Genomic DNA, 16029 nt, shown 5'->3' on the forward strand with positions numbered 1-16029 from the left:
GTTTGATTACAAATTAAAAGGGCTAGTGCACTTTTGAATAGTCGAAAGTGATTAGATGGCAAATAGCCACCCCCACGCCCATCATTTCCCCAAACACATCCAATCAAAATTTAGAGATAGACATTTTATTCAGCGTAGTTGATTTTCAGAAAGAAAATATATTTTTGAGGAGGACACTCCCCCAAAACCCTCAGGGCAAGGATTATAAGTTATCCCCTGGAGGCATATAAGGTTTTTATCGAAATCTTTGTCGTAGAAACTTGAAAAAGGGCTCATTCGATTTCAAATTCAAAGGGATAGTACCCTTTTTAATAGTCAAAAGTGATTTGAGGGCAACTAACCCTCCTATCACGCCCACCTTTTCCCCAAATACATCCAACCCAAATTTTTAGATAGCCATTTTACTCAACGTAGTTGAAAGTTTTGGAAATTAGGTCGTTAAGGATGACAACCCCTTCCCCAACAGCCCTCAGGGCAAGGGTTGTAAGTTATGCCCTGGGTCATATAAAGTTTTTATTGAAAGCATTGTCGTAGAAACTTCAAAAGGGCTCATTCAATTGGAAATTGAAAGGGCTAGTGCCTTTTTCAATAGTTGAAAGTGATTGGATAGTGACTAAAGCCCCTCTCACGCCCACCATTTTCAGAAATATATCCAATCAATATTTAATATGCCCTACCATTTTTTTTTGATAAACAAGTTTACTTAAGGTGTTATTTCCTTTTTTCCTGGTAGTGCTATGTCGGTATAGCATGAAAAGAAAATAAGTTAAAAAACTTTTTCCATAAAATAAGCTTTTCAAAGAAAAGTAAAGAACTCCATTAATCAAAAAATGATCAAAAATCAAATAATCTACCAAGCGTGAAACTACCACAAATCAGCATCGATAAATAAATAAAACCCAAAACGAACGGAAACTACAATAATTAACCAAGTCAAACTCAAAACGAGCAGAAATTAACATAAGTTGGGCGCAAAACCCCTATGCCTTCCCAAGGCCAGAACAAGATTTGCACTTTACTGAAAAATACAAATGAATGTGCATTGTCAGTTTAATATACATATACTGATATTTAGTAATCAAAATACTTATATTATTTGATTTATTAAAGTTATAAAAGTAAAAACATTTATATTTTTGCTCATTTTTTGTTTAATAGAGTTCTTTACTTTTCTTTAAAAAACTTATTTTGTGGAAAAAGTTTTTTAAATTAATAAAAATAAAAGATCCATAGCAACAGTAAGAAAAAAAATCTTCCCCTTTATAAAACTGTTATTTGCATAGAAAAGCCTGACATATTTTTTAGTTTTGCCGTTCTCCTGTAAAGTTACGTTTCGTAATTTAGCGTCTTTTGACTCACCGAAGCCAAAATTTGCTGACAATTTCAGCCTTGTTAGCTTCTACAAATGAGGATCGAACTGAAGAGATAAGATGATTTGAGCTGAACCATAAGAAGTACTCAAATTTTTGTTAACTTTTTCAGAAATTAGGAAAACTATAGAATGGATTTTGTTGTCTTACTCATAAAAAAACATAAACGTTGATAGCAAGGAAAAAACTAACAGAAAAATTAGACTATTTGTGCAAGATTATTTAGGGTACTTACTTATTATAGCGACCACACTGTTGTTCACGATCTTTTGTAAAACCGGTTTCTCTGTGTCACTCGGAGATAATTAGCTTAGCCTGAGTAAGATAAACTACTATGCGGGTGTATTTCAATCAAATATTTAATATATGGAGTTGGTTAGGTTAGATATTTAATATAATGCGTTCTGGGTTGCCTGCTTTCCATAATTCTCGGTTGTAGTTTCCATAATTTTGTTACTAAAGCATTATATTATCATCATATTTTGGTATATTTCATTAGAATTAACCTAACTTCAATTCTTGGGTGTGGTCGCTATAATACATAAGTACCTTATTTAGATTTTTATCTTTTTTTCATTTCCTTTTTTTAAATTCCCAAATTATTTTGTAATTATAGCTAGGTGTAAATTGAAATCTCTAAAATTCATCTGAGAACACAGACCCGAAACCCATTTTCCAGTTTCTCCCCTCCCATATAAAATTTATACTGTATAACATAGCCAAGGCCGTATGCAGGGGAGATACCAGGTTTACCCCCCAGTTTTAGTCCGAACAGTGGAAAACTATCAGAAATACACGTAAATCAAATTTTTGATGCGTTTGGTAAATAATTTTTTTTTTTAAAAAAAAAAAAAAAAAAAAAAAAAATCCTGAATACGCTCTTTAACATAGCACCTTTCGAGTTACTACAACCAAATGTATAGGAAGTTCCTACATTGATCAACCTAAAAAAAGGAAGAGAAAAAGGATTACCCCTCGATAGGTCCACAGGTCGTGAATGTAGTAACAAGACGGTCAGTAACTTCCGGTAAATATCGAAGGTTTTCATACGAAGGACGATATACAGTCTGAAGCAATACAATGATGCCAAGTAGCAGAAGTATAATTAACACGAGCACTGGAATAACACAAAAAAAGAAACTTATATATTACAGAGAATAAAGGGTAATAGATATAAACAGTTAAAATCAAAACAGTAACGTGGTATACAGGTGGGTCATTATTTTAGTATTTTTGTCTTATATGTTAAATAGATGGCATTGAGGTATATATTCTTTATGATATTTATCTTTTAGAAAGAAAGAAAAAAGACAAAATATGAAACATACGAACACATTACAAAACTAACAAAAATACTAAAAAAATTATAGACCACTAAAGGAAAGAAAATAGAAGAAGAAGAACAGAGAGTATATGGATAATAAGACAGCCGAACTGACAGAAGCTAGCTCGTGCCAGCTGAACTAGCTCTGTGCACCAATATCCCTTTTTACAGCAGCGGGAGGTAAAACAATACATTCATAGGAGGGAGGGGGCTATCCAATAGAATATTCGATTCTCTCCTCTCATACTATCAACCAAGACTTTTAACCGGGGCTGTATCCAGGACTTTTTTCGATGGAGAGGGAGGGGGGGGGGTTTACAAAATATATTTTTTTTTTTTGGGGGGGGTACAAAAAACTTTATAAAACAAATCATAATTTTTTATATTGATTGTTGTTACGTTTTTACGAGTCAGACAAATATTTCGGAGGGTGGGCCCCCCCCTCCTGGATACGGCCATACTTCTAACAGTAAACAGTCTTCAAAATATTCTTAGATTTTGGACGAGAGAGCAACTTTGGATCAGTGTTGATCCTGGAACGTGGATCAATTAATTTGCCTCGCCCGACAGATACTTCCTGATCTAGTATAGTAATAGAGCGTGTTTCACAAGTTTGCTCGCAAACCTCTTACTCTGTGATCTTATTCTTAAAAAAAAAAAAAAAAAAAAAAAAAAAAAAAAAAAAAAACACAATGCGGACCGTAACCAACACGGAAAATAGTTTGGAGTAAAAGGATGAGCGATTCAATGAAACAGTAAACTAGAAAACTTAGTAAAAACGATTAAAAAAAAACTAAAAGAATAGCGTCTGAATCGAGTATTTATTCGATACTTCACGGATCCTGAAGTGTAATTATTTGAAAAAAACTACGTTTTCTAAAGAGTTAAAGAGGCTGAGTCACAAGTTCGAACCTTAAAACGTACAGGGATTAGAAGGTGCAGTTGGGGGCTGCCGCCCCCAAACCCCCGCTTCCGTATATGAGAGGGGCTGTGCCCTCCTCAACGCCTCGCTCTTTACGCTAAAGTTTGACTTTCTTACAACTCTTTTTTTTTAAACAATAAAAACTTTAGCGTAAAGAGCGAGGCGTTGAGGAGGGCACAGCCCCTCTCATATACGGAAGTGGAGGTTTGGGGGGTGGAAGCCCCCCACTGCACCACCTAATCCCTGTACGTTTTAAGGTTCGAACTTGTGACTCAGCCTCTTTAACTCTTTAGATAACGTAGTTTTTTCAAATAATTTTTGCACGTTTTTGTTCAGTTTATTACTTATTTAACTCTTTAGAAAACGTAGTTTTTTTTTCAAATAATGTTATCAAAGCAGTGGAGACTTACCTGTAACCTGAAGGCCGACTGTGATATTCTTCTGGAGACGCCTGTTAAACCGAACGATTTAATAGATTGGATTTAAAAAAGAAACTGAGTTTCTTTTTTAAACTTTAAATTCAATGTAAACTCAACGCCTCGTTCTTTTTGTTAAAGTTTTTATTTTATAAAAAAAAGAGTTGTGAGAAAGTCAAACTTTAGCTTAAAGAGCGAGGCGTTGAGGAGGGCACAGTCCCTTTCATATACGGAAGCGGGGGTTTGGGGGGCGGCAGCCCCCAACTGCACCTCCTAATGCCGGTACGTTTTAAGGTTCGAACTTGTGACTCATCCTCTTTAACAGCCCCCCAACTGTGCCTCCTAATCCCTCTATTTTTTAAGGGTCAACCTTGTAACTCAGCCTCTTTAATTCATTAGAAAATGTATTTTTTTTCAAATAATTTAAAACATAAGCCGAGTTTCTTTTTTAAAATTTAAATTCAGTTTATAAAAAATTTCCTCTGACGGGGAATCGAACCCGGGTCTTCTGACTGACAGTCAGGAGTATCGACCACTGTACCAAAGAGACACAATTGTTCTTGTATTTTTAGTGTGTGGAATCTATTTTTGACGCAAGCAAATCCCCACAAAACTTGATATTTGGTTTTTGGAAAACAGGGAAGGAGTGATCGGATTGAGCTAAAATTTCGAGGATGAGCTTCCAGGCCCCAGGAAAACTTATCTTCTAAATTTCAGCCCGATCGGACAACGTTAAAGGGAGGCTGTGGTGGGATAATTTAACATGGGCTCTTAAAGGAAAACAAGGTTTTTCGTAAATGTAAAGTCGGGGGATAATATTTTTGGTCTGAAAATATCAAAAGGCCCTAACAGGTCGAATTCCGCTTTGAATGAGTCCTCATTCACCCGGATCCGTGGCCAACTGTGGCCTGTAGGCGTGGCTAATAAAAAAAAGAGAAATGAACATTAAGTGGCTATATCTGGTTTTTGGAAAACATGGAAGGAGTGATCGGATTGAACTGAAATTTCTAGGATAAGCTCTCAGGCCCTAGGAAAGCTTAACCTCTAAATTTCAGACCAATCAGACAACGTTAAAGGGGGGCTGTGGTGGGGGGGTCGAAACTTCCGACCCAGTTTACCCCATGAAGATAAAGTCGGAGGAGGATGAAATTTTGTACGTTTCTTAGTTTGAGCTTGGGCTACAAAATGCGATCACCGCCGTCTCTCTGCGACCTCTAGGACCGGAAATCACTTAACATTGTGGTGGGAGTAGAGGGGGAGGTGCTACTCCGGGACGAACACCGTGCTGCCATCTACAATTTAGTTTAATGCTGACGGGACATAATTTATTCAAGGATTATCGATCGAGTCTAATGGGGGTCAAGGTCAATCGATCTGTTGTTGTTGTTGTTTGGCCACGTGTAATGACATGAGGGGTGATTTACATAATCGATGGAGGAATTATTGATTCACGAGCGTGGGGAATTATGAAACAATATGGTCATAGAGTCCCTAGGGAGAAAGATTACGTAATCGCTCAATGACCTCTTTTTCCAAGATCGATTTATTTGTTGTTTCTATGCGCAATAACTCCGGGGCGAAGGTTGCACATGCGCATTGAATTCTAACGGGAAACAGTATACAGGTTTCTATCAAATGGCTAGTCTTCTGCCAAAATCGGTTACGCTGCTGCCTAATCAAAAATTTTTATGTCACTTTTGTTACTTTCCTTTTACACGAATCAACAAGCAAAATTAACCAACTTCATCGAAGTTTATTCTCATATAATGTTGCAGTGAATGCTTATACATCCTTATTCCAAGACTAAGAGTCGTGTCATCTTGTCAAAAAATCGGCAGATGCAGCTGACGAATTTTAACTAGAAAATTAAAATTTAAATTTAATTAGCAAATTAATACAATCGTATGTTTAAGTTCTGCTGAAGAAAAAAGTCACCGACTAGTTTGAAAATGACACGAGACGCTTACCATAGGCAAAGCCATATCGTTGCCTATGGACATAAGGCTTCAATATTTTATTATTTTTTCCAGGGGCTCTTCATATGGAAGGAGTGGTTGTATAAACTCCGGAGGGGGCTCATTCAATTAGAAATTGGAAGTTCTAGTGTCCATGATCAGAGGGCAACTAGCCCACTCCACGCCCTCTTTTCCCCAAATGCATCTGATCAAAATTTTGAGAGGGCCATTTTGTTCAAAATAGGTCAAAGATCAGATAACAGAAATTCCGAAGTCGACAAGACCCACCAAAGCCCGGGGACACGTATTAAAAGTCATGAACCGGTGTCATATAACGTTCTTATTGAAGGGGTGGTCATATAAACTTCAGTGGGGTCTCATTTTATTGGAAATTGAAAGTTATAGGGACCTTTTTAAGAGTGAAAACTGATTGGAGTGCAGCTAGCCCCCCCCCCGCTCTCTATTCCCCAAATGTATCCTAGCTAAATTTTGAGATAGAAATTTTGTTCAAAATAGTCCAAAGATCATAAAAGAATGCCTTCGGAAATGACCCCCCGCCCCCGTGGTATGGACTGCGTTTTTTGGAAGTTGCCTTTTGTTACTTCGATACTATGGGGGGGGGGGGGAATCCCCCATAGCTCCCGGGGCGACGTTTGTAACTTATGCAAATTACACATTGTTAACATATAAGATTTTCTGGAAGGGGTGGTGGTATTAGCTTTGCAGGGGGCTTATTCGATTGGAAATTTAAACTTCTAGTTATTTTTTTAGAGTCAAAAGTGATCAAAGGGCAACCAGTCCCCCTCCTCTCCCACTCCCTTTTTCCCAAAGGCATCCAGTCAAAATTGTGAGATAGCCATTTTGTTCAAAATAGTCCAAAGGCCAAATAACTATGCCTCCAAGGTTCAACCCCCCTACCCTCCGGGGCGTTATACTTTGATCGTGAATATTCAAGTTCTCTTCTGAATTTTACCAAAGAACACAATTCAATTCTAATTTCTCCAGAGAAAATAAAAAAGCTGACACTTCAGTTTTAAGTTCGCCATGACATAAAAAATTTAAAGTTCAGTTCTAAATTTCTACATAGAAGATAGGAAAAGTTATACTATGATTGTGATTATTGTCTATGAAGATAAAACGTTTCACTTCAATTTTAAATTTTCTCAAAGAAGTGAAGAAAAGTTCAACTTTAATTCTGAATTTTCTCAATGAAAATGAAATAAGCTATTGATCAATTCTATTTTCCCAAAATAATAAAAAAATTTTCCACTTCAGTTTAGATTTTTCTCAAACAGATGAAAAAATTTAAAATACTGTTCTAAATTTTTCATAGAAGATAGAAAAGTTCTTGTTCTCTTCTGAATTTTATCAAAGAACATAATTCATTTCTAATTTCTCCAGAGAAATTAAAAAGTTTCCATATCACTTTTAAGTTTACCAAGACATAAAAATTTAAAGTTCAATTCTAAATTTTTCCATAGAAGATAGGAAAATTTATACTATGATTGTGATTATTTTCCATGAAGATAAAAAGTTTCAATTTAATTCTAAATTTTCTTAAATCCAATTCCGACCTTTCTCAAAGAGATGAAAAAAATTAAAGTTCTGTTCCAAATATTTCCCCGGAAAAAGTTCTAGTTCAATTTAAAATTTTCTCAACGAAGTGAAGAAAAGTTCAAGTTCTCTTCTGAACTGTACCAAAGAACACACTTCAATTCTAATTTCTCCAGAGAAAACCAAAATCTTCCACTTCAGTTCTTTATTTCACAAAGACATAAAGAAATTTAAAATTCAATTCTAATTTTTCGGTGGAAGATAGAAAAAGTAATCCCATACTTGTGAATATTTTCACGGAAGATAAAAAGTTCTAGTTCAATTTAAAATTTTCTCAACGAAGTCAAGGAAAGTTCAAGTTCACTTCTTCTAATTTAACCAGAGAAAATAAAAATATTCCACTTCAGTTCCTTATTTCACAAAGACATAAAGAAATTTAAAGTTCAATTCTAAATTTTTCTGTGGAAGATAGAAAAAGTAATACCATACTTGTGAATATTTTCATGGAAAATAAAAAGTTCTAGTTCAATTTAAAATTTTCTCAACGAAGTGAAGGAAAGTTCAAGTTCTCTTCTGAATTTTCTCAATGAAAAAGAAATTAGACATTGATCATTTCTATTTTTCCAAATAATATAACAATTTTCCACTTTAGTTCAGATCTGGCTCGAAGAGATGAAAAATTTAAAATACTGTTCCAAATTTTTCACTGAATATAAAAAAGTTCAAGTTCTCTTCGGAATTTTACCAAAGAACACATTTCAATTCTAATTTCTCCAGAAAAAATTAAAATCTTCCACTTCAGTTCTTTTTTTCACAAAGACAAAGAAATTTAAAGTTCATTTCTATATTTTTCGGTGGAATATAGAAAAAGTAAAACCATACTTGTGAATATTTTCACGGAAGATAAAAAGTTCTAGTTCAATTTAAAATTTTCTCAACGATGTCATGGAAAGTTCAAGTTCCCTTCTGAACTTTACCAAAGAACACACTTCAATTCTAATTTCTCCAGAGAAAACAAAAATCTTCCACTTCAGTTCTTTATTTCACAAAGACATAAAGAAATTTAAAGTTCAATTCTAAATTTTTCGGTGGAAGATAGAAAAAGTAATACCATACTTGTGATTATTTTCACGGAAGATAAAAAATTTGTAGTTCAATTTAAAATTTTCTCAACGAAGTGAAGAAGAATTCAAGTTCTCTTCTGAATTTTACCAAAGAACAAAATTCATTTCTAATTTCACCAGAGAAAATAAAAAATATTCCATTTCAGTTCTTTATTTTACAAAGACATAAAGAAATTTAAAGTTCAATTCTAAATTTTTCGGTGGAAGATAGAAAAAGTAATACCATACTTGTGAATATTTTCATGGAAGATAAAAAGTTCTAGTTCAATTTAAAATTTTCTCAACGAAGTGAAGGAAAGTTCAAGTTCTCTTCTGAATTTTCTCAATAAAAAAGAAATTAGTCATTGATCATTTCTATTTTTCCTAATAATATAAAAATTTTACACTTTAGTTCAGATCTGGCTCGAAGAGATGAAAAATTTAAAATACTGTTCCAAATTTTTCACTGAAGATAAAAAAGTTCAAGTTCTCGTCGGAATTTTACCAAAGAACACAATTCAATTCTAATTTCTCCAGAGAAAATAAAAATCTTCCACTTCAGTTCTTTATTTCACAAAGACAGAGAAATTTAAAGTTCAATTATCAATTTTTTGGTGGAAGATAGAAAAAGTAATACCATACTTGTGAATATTTTCCCGGAAGATAACAAGCTCTAGTTCAATTTAAAATTTTCTCAACGAAGTGAAGGAAAGTTCAAGTTCTCTTCTGAATTTTACCAAAGAACAGACTTCAATTCTAATTTCTCCAGAGAAAACAAAAATCTTCCACTTCAATTCTTTATTTCACAAAGACATAAAGAAATTTAATGTTCAATTCTAATTTTTCGGTGGAAGATAGAAAAAGTAATACCATACTTGTGAATATTTTCACGGAAGATAAAAAGTTCTAGTTCAATTTAAAATTTTCTCAACGAAGTCAAGTAAAGTTCAAGTTCTCTTCTGAACTTTACCAAAGAACACACTTCAATTCTAATTTCTCCAGAGAAAACAAAAATCTTCCACTTCAGTTCTTTATTTCACAAAGACATAAAGAAATTTAAAGTTCAATTCTAAATTTTTCGGTGGGAGATAGAAAAATTAATCCCATACTTGTGAGACTAAAAATGAAGATATTTATGCAGAGTTTCAACTACCTATGGCTAAGTTTGCTAAAGACAAGCTATTTTCTTGCGAAAACACACAAACTCAGAAAAAATGTTCAATGTTACTTTAGTACCTACGCAATTAGACTAAAAATGAAGATATTTATGCAGAGTTTCAACTAGATATGGATAAGTTTGCTAAAGACAAGCTATTTTCGTGCGAAAACACAAAAAATCAGAAAAAATGTTCAATGTTCCATTAGTACCTATGCAATTATGCTTAAATGAAGATATTTATGCAGAGTTTCAACTAGCTATGGCTAAGTTTGCTAAAGACAAGCTATTTTCTTGCGAAAACACACAAAATCAGAAGTAAAATGTTCAGTTTTCCTTTAGTACATACACAATTAGGCTAAAAATGAAGATATTTATGCACAGTTTCAACTAGCTATGGCTAAGTTTGCTAAAGACAAGCTATTTTCTTGCCAAAAAAACACAAAATCAGAAAAAATTTTCAATGTTCCTTTAGTACCTACGCAATTAGGCTGAAGTGAAGATATTTATGCAGAGTTTCAACTATCTATGGCTAAGTTTGCTAAAGACAAGCTATTTTCTTGCGAAAACACAAACAAAATCAGAAAAAATGATCAATGATCCTTTAGTACCTACGCAATTAGGCTTAAATGAAGATATTTATGCAGAGTTTCAACTAACTATGGCTAAGTTTGCTAAAGACAAGCTATTTTCTTGCGAAAACACACAAAATCAGAAAAAATGTTCAGTGTTCCTTTAGTACCTACACAATTAGTCTAAAAATTAAGATATTTATGCACAGTTTTAACTATCTATGGCTAAATTTGCTAAAGACAAGCTGTTTTCTTGCAAAAACACACAAAATCAGAAAAAATGTTCGATATTCCTTTAGTACCTACGCAATTAGGCTGAAATGAAGATATTTATGCAGAGTTTCAACTATCTATGGCTAAGTTTGCTAAAGACAAGCTATTTTCTTGCGAAAACACACAAAATCTGACAAAATGTTCAATGTTCCTTTAGTACCTACGCAATTAGGCTTAAATGAAGATATTTATGCATATTTTCAACTAACTATGGATAATTTTGCTAAAGACAAGCTATTTTCTTGCGAAAACACAAACAAAATCAGAAAAAATTTTCAATGTACCTTTAGTACCTACGCAATTAGGCTAAAAATGAAGATATTTATGCAGAGTTTCAACTAGCTATGACTAAGTTTTCTAAATACAAGCTATTTTATTTCGAAAACACACAAAATAAGAAAAAATGTTAAATTTTCAATTATAAACTAAGAAATTAGGCTAAAAAGTAAGATATTTATGCACTGTTTCATCTAGGTATAGCTAAGTTTGCTAAAGACAAGCTATTTTCTTGCGAAAACACACAAAATCAGAAAAAATGTTCAATATTCCTTTAGTACCTACGCAATTAGGCTGAAATGAAGATATTTATGCAGAGTTTCAACTATCTATGGCTAAGTTTGCTAAAGACAAGCTATTTTCTTGCGCAAACACACAAAATCAGAAAAAATGTTCAATGTTCCTTTAGTACCTACGCAATTAGGCTTAAATGAAGATATTTATGCAGAGTTTCAACTAACTATGGCTAAGTTTGCTAAAGACAAGCTATTGTCTTGCGAAAACACAAACAAAACCAGAAAAAATTTTCAATGTTACTTTAGTACCTACGCAATTATTATAAATATGAAGATATTTATTCAGAGTTTGAACTATCTCTGGCTAAGTTTGCTAAAGACAAGCTATTTTCTTGCGAAAACACACAAAATCAGAAAAAATGTTCAATGTTCCTTTAGTACCTACGCAATTAGGCTAAAAATGAAGATATTTATGCACTGTTTCAACTAACTATGGCTAAGTTTGCTAAAGACAAGCTATTTTCTTGCGAAAACACACAAAATCAGAAAAAATATTGTTAGGTTAGGTTAAGTTAGATTAGGTTAGGTTAGCCTACGTACGCGCGCATATAGGTTAGTTTAGGTTGGATTAAGTTTGGTTAGGTTAAGTTAGGTTAGGTTAAGTTAGATTAAGTTAGGTTAGGTTAAGTTAGGTTAGGCTAGGTTAGCCTACGTACGCGCGCGTACGTAGGCTAACTATGATAAGTTAAGCTAAGCTTTTCCGGCGAGTATGGTTAGGTTAGGTTAGACTAGATTAAGTTAGGTTAGATTAGGTTAGGTTAGGTTAACCTACGTACGCTTAGCTTAGGTTAGCTTAGGTTAGGTGAGAGAGATGCAAAAAGTTAGGTGTATGATTAGGTTAGGTTAGGTTAGATTAAGTTAAGTTAGGTTAAGTTAGGTTAGGCTAGGTTAGCCTACGTACGCGCGCGTACGTAGGCTAACCTAGCCTAACCTAACTTAACCTAACCTAACTTAATCTAACCTAACCTAACCAAATCAGACACCGAACGTTTTGCATGTCTCTCACCTAACCTAAGCTAACCTAAGCTAAGCGTACGTAGGTTAACCTAACCTAACCTAAACTAACCTAACTTAATCTACTCTAACCTAACCTAACCATACTCACCTGAAAAGCTTAGATTAACTTATCATAGTTAGCCTACGTACGCGCGCGTACTTAGGCTAAAATCGCAAAAAAAAAATAAACCTAAACTCACTAAATCTAACCTAACCTAACTTAAACTAACCTAACTTAATACAAACTAACCTAACCTCTCTGCTCGCGTACGTAGGCTAACCTAACCTAATCTAACTTAACCTAACCTAACAATATTTTTTCTGATTTTGTGTGTTTTCGCAAGAAAATAGCTTGTCTTTAGCAAACTTATCCATAGCTAGTTGAAACAGTGCATAAATATCTTCATTTTTAGTCTAATTGCGTAGGTACTAAAGGCCCATTGAAAATTTTTTCTGAGTTTGTGTGTGTTAGCGATATAATTTATTGTCTTTAGAAAACTTATCCATAGCTAGTTTAAACTCTGCATAAATATCTTCATTTTTAGACTAATTGTGTAGGTACTAAAGGTATATTGAAAATTTTTTATGTTTTTATTTGTGTTTTCGCAAGAAAATAGCTTGTCTTTAGCAAACTTATCCATAGTTAGTTGAAACTGTGCATAAATATCTTCATTTAAGCCTAATTGCGTAGGTACTAAATGAACATTGAACATTTTTTCTGATTTTGTGTGTTTTCGCAAGAAAATAGCTTGTCTTTAGCAAACTTAGCCATAGATGAGTTGAAACTCTGCATAAATATCTTCACTTAAGCCTAATTGCGTAGGTAATAAATGAATATCGAAAATTTTTTCTGATTGTGTGTGTTTTTTCAAGAAAATAGCTTTTCTTTAGCAAACTTAGCCATAGCTACTTAAAACAGTGTATAAATATCTTCCTTTTTATCCTAATTGTGTAGGTACTAAAGGAACACTGAACATTTTTTCTGATTTTGTGTGTTTTCGCAAGAAAATAGCTTGTCTTTAGCAACCTTAGCCAAAGATAGTTGAAACTCTGCATAAATATCTTCATTTAAGCCTAATTGCTTAGGTACTAAAGGAACATTGAACATTTTTTATGATTTTGTTTGTGTTTTCGCAAGAAAATAGCTTGTCTTTAGCAAACTTAGCCATAGATAGTTGAAACTCTTCATAAATATCTTCATTTCAGCCTAATTGCCTAGGTACTAAATGAACATTGAACTTTTTTTCTGATTTTGTGTGTTTTTGGAAGAAAATAGTTTGGCTTTAGCAAACTTAGCCATAGCTAGTTGAAACAGTGCATAAATATATTCATTTTTAGCCTAATTGCGTACATAATAATTGAACACTTAGAATTTTACTTCCTATTTCGTGTGTTTTCGAAAGAAAATGGCTTGTCTTTAGCAAACTTATCCATAGCTAGTTGACACTGTGCATACATATCTTCATTTAAGCCTAATTGCATAGGTACTAATTTAACAGTGGACATTTTTTCTGAGTTTTTGGGTTTTTGCTCGAAAATATCTATTAATCAGAATAATTTGTCTGTGCTAGTTGTAACTGTTCATTCATAAATTCATGTTACGTGCCTATATGTAGTTACTAAAGGAACATTGGCATTTTTTTCTGAGTTTGTGTGTTTTCTATAGGAAATAACATGTGTTTAGTAAACTTAGCCATAGCTAGTTAAAACTCAGCATAAATATCTTCATTTTTAGTCTCACAAGTATGGTATTAATTTTTCTATCTCCCACCGAAAAATTTAGAATTGAACTTTAAATTTCTTTATGTCTTTGTGAAATAAAGAACCGAAGTGGAAGATTTTTGTTTTATCTGGAGAAATTAGAATTGAAGTGTTCTTTGGTAAAGATCAGAAGAAAGCTTGAACTTTCCTTGACTTCGTTGAGAAAATTTTAAATTCAACTAAAACTTTTTATCTTCAGTGAAAATATTCACAAGTTTGGTATTACTTTTTCTATATTCCACCGAAAAATTAGAATTGAACATTAAATTTCTTTATGTCTTTGTGAAATAAAGAATTGAAGTGGAAGATTTTTTTTTTCTCTGGAGAAATTAGAATTGAAGTGTGTTCTTTGGTAAAATTCAGAAGAGAACTTGAACTTTTCTTCTCTTCGTTGAGAAAATTTTAAATTGAACTAGAACTTTTTATCTTCCGGGAAAATATTCACAAGTATGGTATTACTTTTTCTATCTTCCACCGAAAAATTTAGAATTGAACTTTAAATTTCACTGTCTTTGTGAAATAAAGAACTGAAGTCGAAGATTTTTATTTTCTATGGAGAAATTAGAATTGAATTGTGTTCTTTGGTAAAATTCCGAAGAGAACTTGAACTTTATTATCTTCAGTGAAAAATTTGGAAAAGTATTTTAAATTTTTCATCTCTTCGAGCTATATCTGAACTAAAGGGAAAATTTTTATATTATTTGGAAAAAATAGAAATGATAAATGACTAATTTCTTTTTCATTGAGAAAATTCAGAAGAGAATTTGAACTTTCCCTCACTTCGTTGAGAAAATTTTAAATTGAACTAGAACTTTTTATCTTCCATGAAAATATTCACAAGTATGGTATTACTTTTTCTCTCTTCCACCGAAAAATTTAGAATTGAACTTTAAATTTCTTTATGTCTTTGTGAAATAAAGAACTGAAATGGAATATTTTTATTTTCTCTGGTGAAATTAGAAATGAATTGTGTTCTTTGGTAAAATTCAGAAGAGAACTTGAATTCTTCTTCACTTCGTTGAGAAAATTTTAAATTGAACTAGAACTTTTTATCTTCCGTGAAAATAATCTACAAGTATGGTATTGCTTTTTGTATCTTCCACCGAAAAATTTAGACTTGAAATTGACACTTCTTAATTTCTTTGTGAAATAAAGAACTTAAGTGGAAGATTTTTGTTTTCTCTGGAGAAATTAGAATTGTAGTCTGTTCTTTGGTAAAGTTCAGTAGGGAACTTGAACTTTTCTTGACTTCGTTGATAGAATTTTAAATTGAACTAGAACTTTTTATCTTCCGTGAAAATATTTCACAAGTATGGTATTACTTTTTCTATCTTCCACCGAAAAATTAGAATTGAACTTTAAATTTCTTTATGTCTTTGTGAAATAAAGAACTGAAGTGAAAGATTTTTGTTTTCTCTGGAGAAATTAAAATTGAAGTGTGTTCTTTGGTAAAGTTCAGAAGAGAACTTGAACTTTTCTTCACTTCGTTGAGAAAATTTTAAATTGAACTAGAATTTTTTATCTTCCATGAAAATATTCACAAGTAAGGTATTACTTTTTATATCTTCCACCGAAAAATTTATAATTGAACTTTAAATTTCTTGGTCTTTGTGAAATAAAGAACTGAAGTGGAAGATTTTTATTGTCTCTGGAGAAATTAGAATTGAATTGTTTTCTTTGGTAAAATTCCGAAGAGAACTTGAACTTTTTTATCTTCAGTGAAAAATTTGGAACAGTATTTTAAATTTTTCATCTCTTCGAGCCAGATCTGAACTAAAGTGGAAAATTGTTATATTATTTGGAAAAATAGAAATGATCAATGTCTAATTTCTTTTTCATTGAGAAAATTCAGAAGAGAACTTGAACTTTCCTTCACTTCGTTGAGAAAATTTTAAATTGAAATAGAACTTTTTATCTTCAATGAAAATATTAACAAGTATGTTATTACTTTTTCTATATTACAAAGTAAAATTTATAATTGAACTTTAAATTTCTTTATGTCTTTGTGAAATAAGGAACTGAAGTGGAATATTTTTATTTTCTCTGGTGAAAATT

At 32.6% G+C, this 16029-nt stretch overlaps 1 protein-coding gene across 3 annotated transcripts in view; it reads right to left on the minus strand.

Moving 5' to 3' along the window:
• Positions 1-16029, minus strand: part of LOC148939493 (neurotactin-like) — a 53747-nt gene that overhangs the window by 26918 nt on the left and 10800 nt on the right. For all 3 annotated transcript variants that reach the window (XM_089107081.1, XM_089107082.1, XM_089107080.1), the window contains exon 3: positions 2343-2487. In XM_089107081.1, the coding sequence (XP_088963207.1) occupies positions 2343-2487 (145 nt within the window). The remainder of the gene's footprint in view (positions 1-2342; positions 2488-16029) is intronic.

This window comes from Artemia sp. Qi Xiang Cuo, chromosome 21 (assembly GCF_049724085.1).
Source record: "Artemia sp. Qi Xiang Cuo chromosome 21, ASM4972408v1, whole genome shotgun sequence".
Lineage (NCBI taxonomy): Eukaryota > Metazoa > Arthropoda > Branchiopoda > Anostraca > Artemiidae > Artemia > Artemia sp. Qi Xiang Cuo.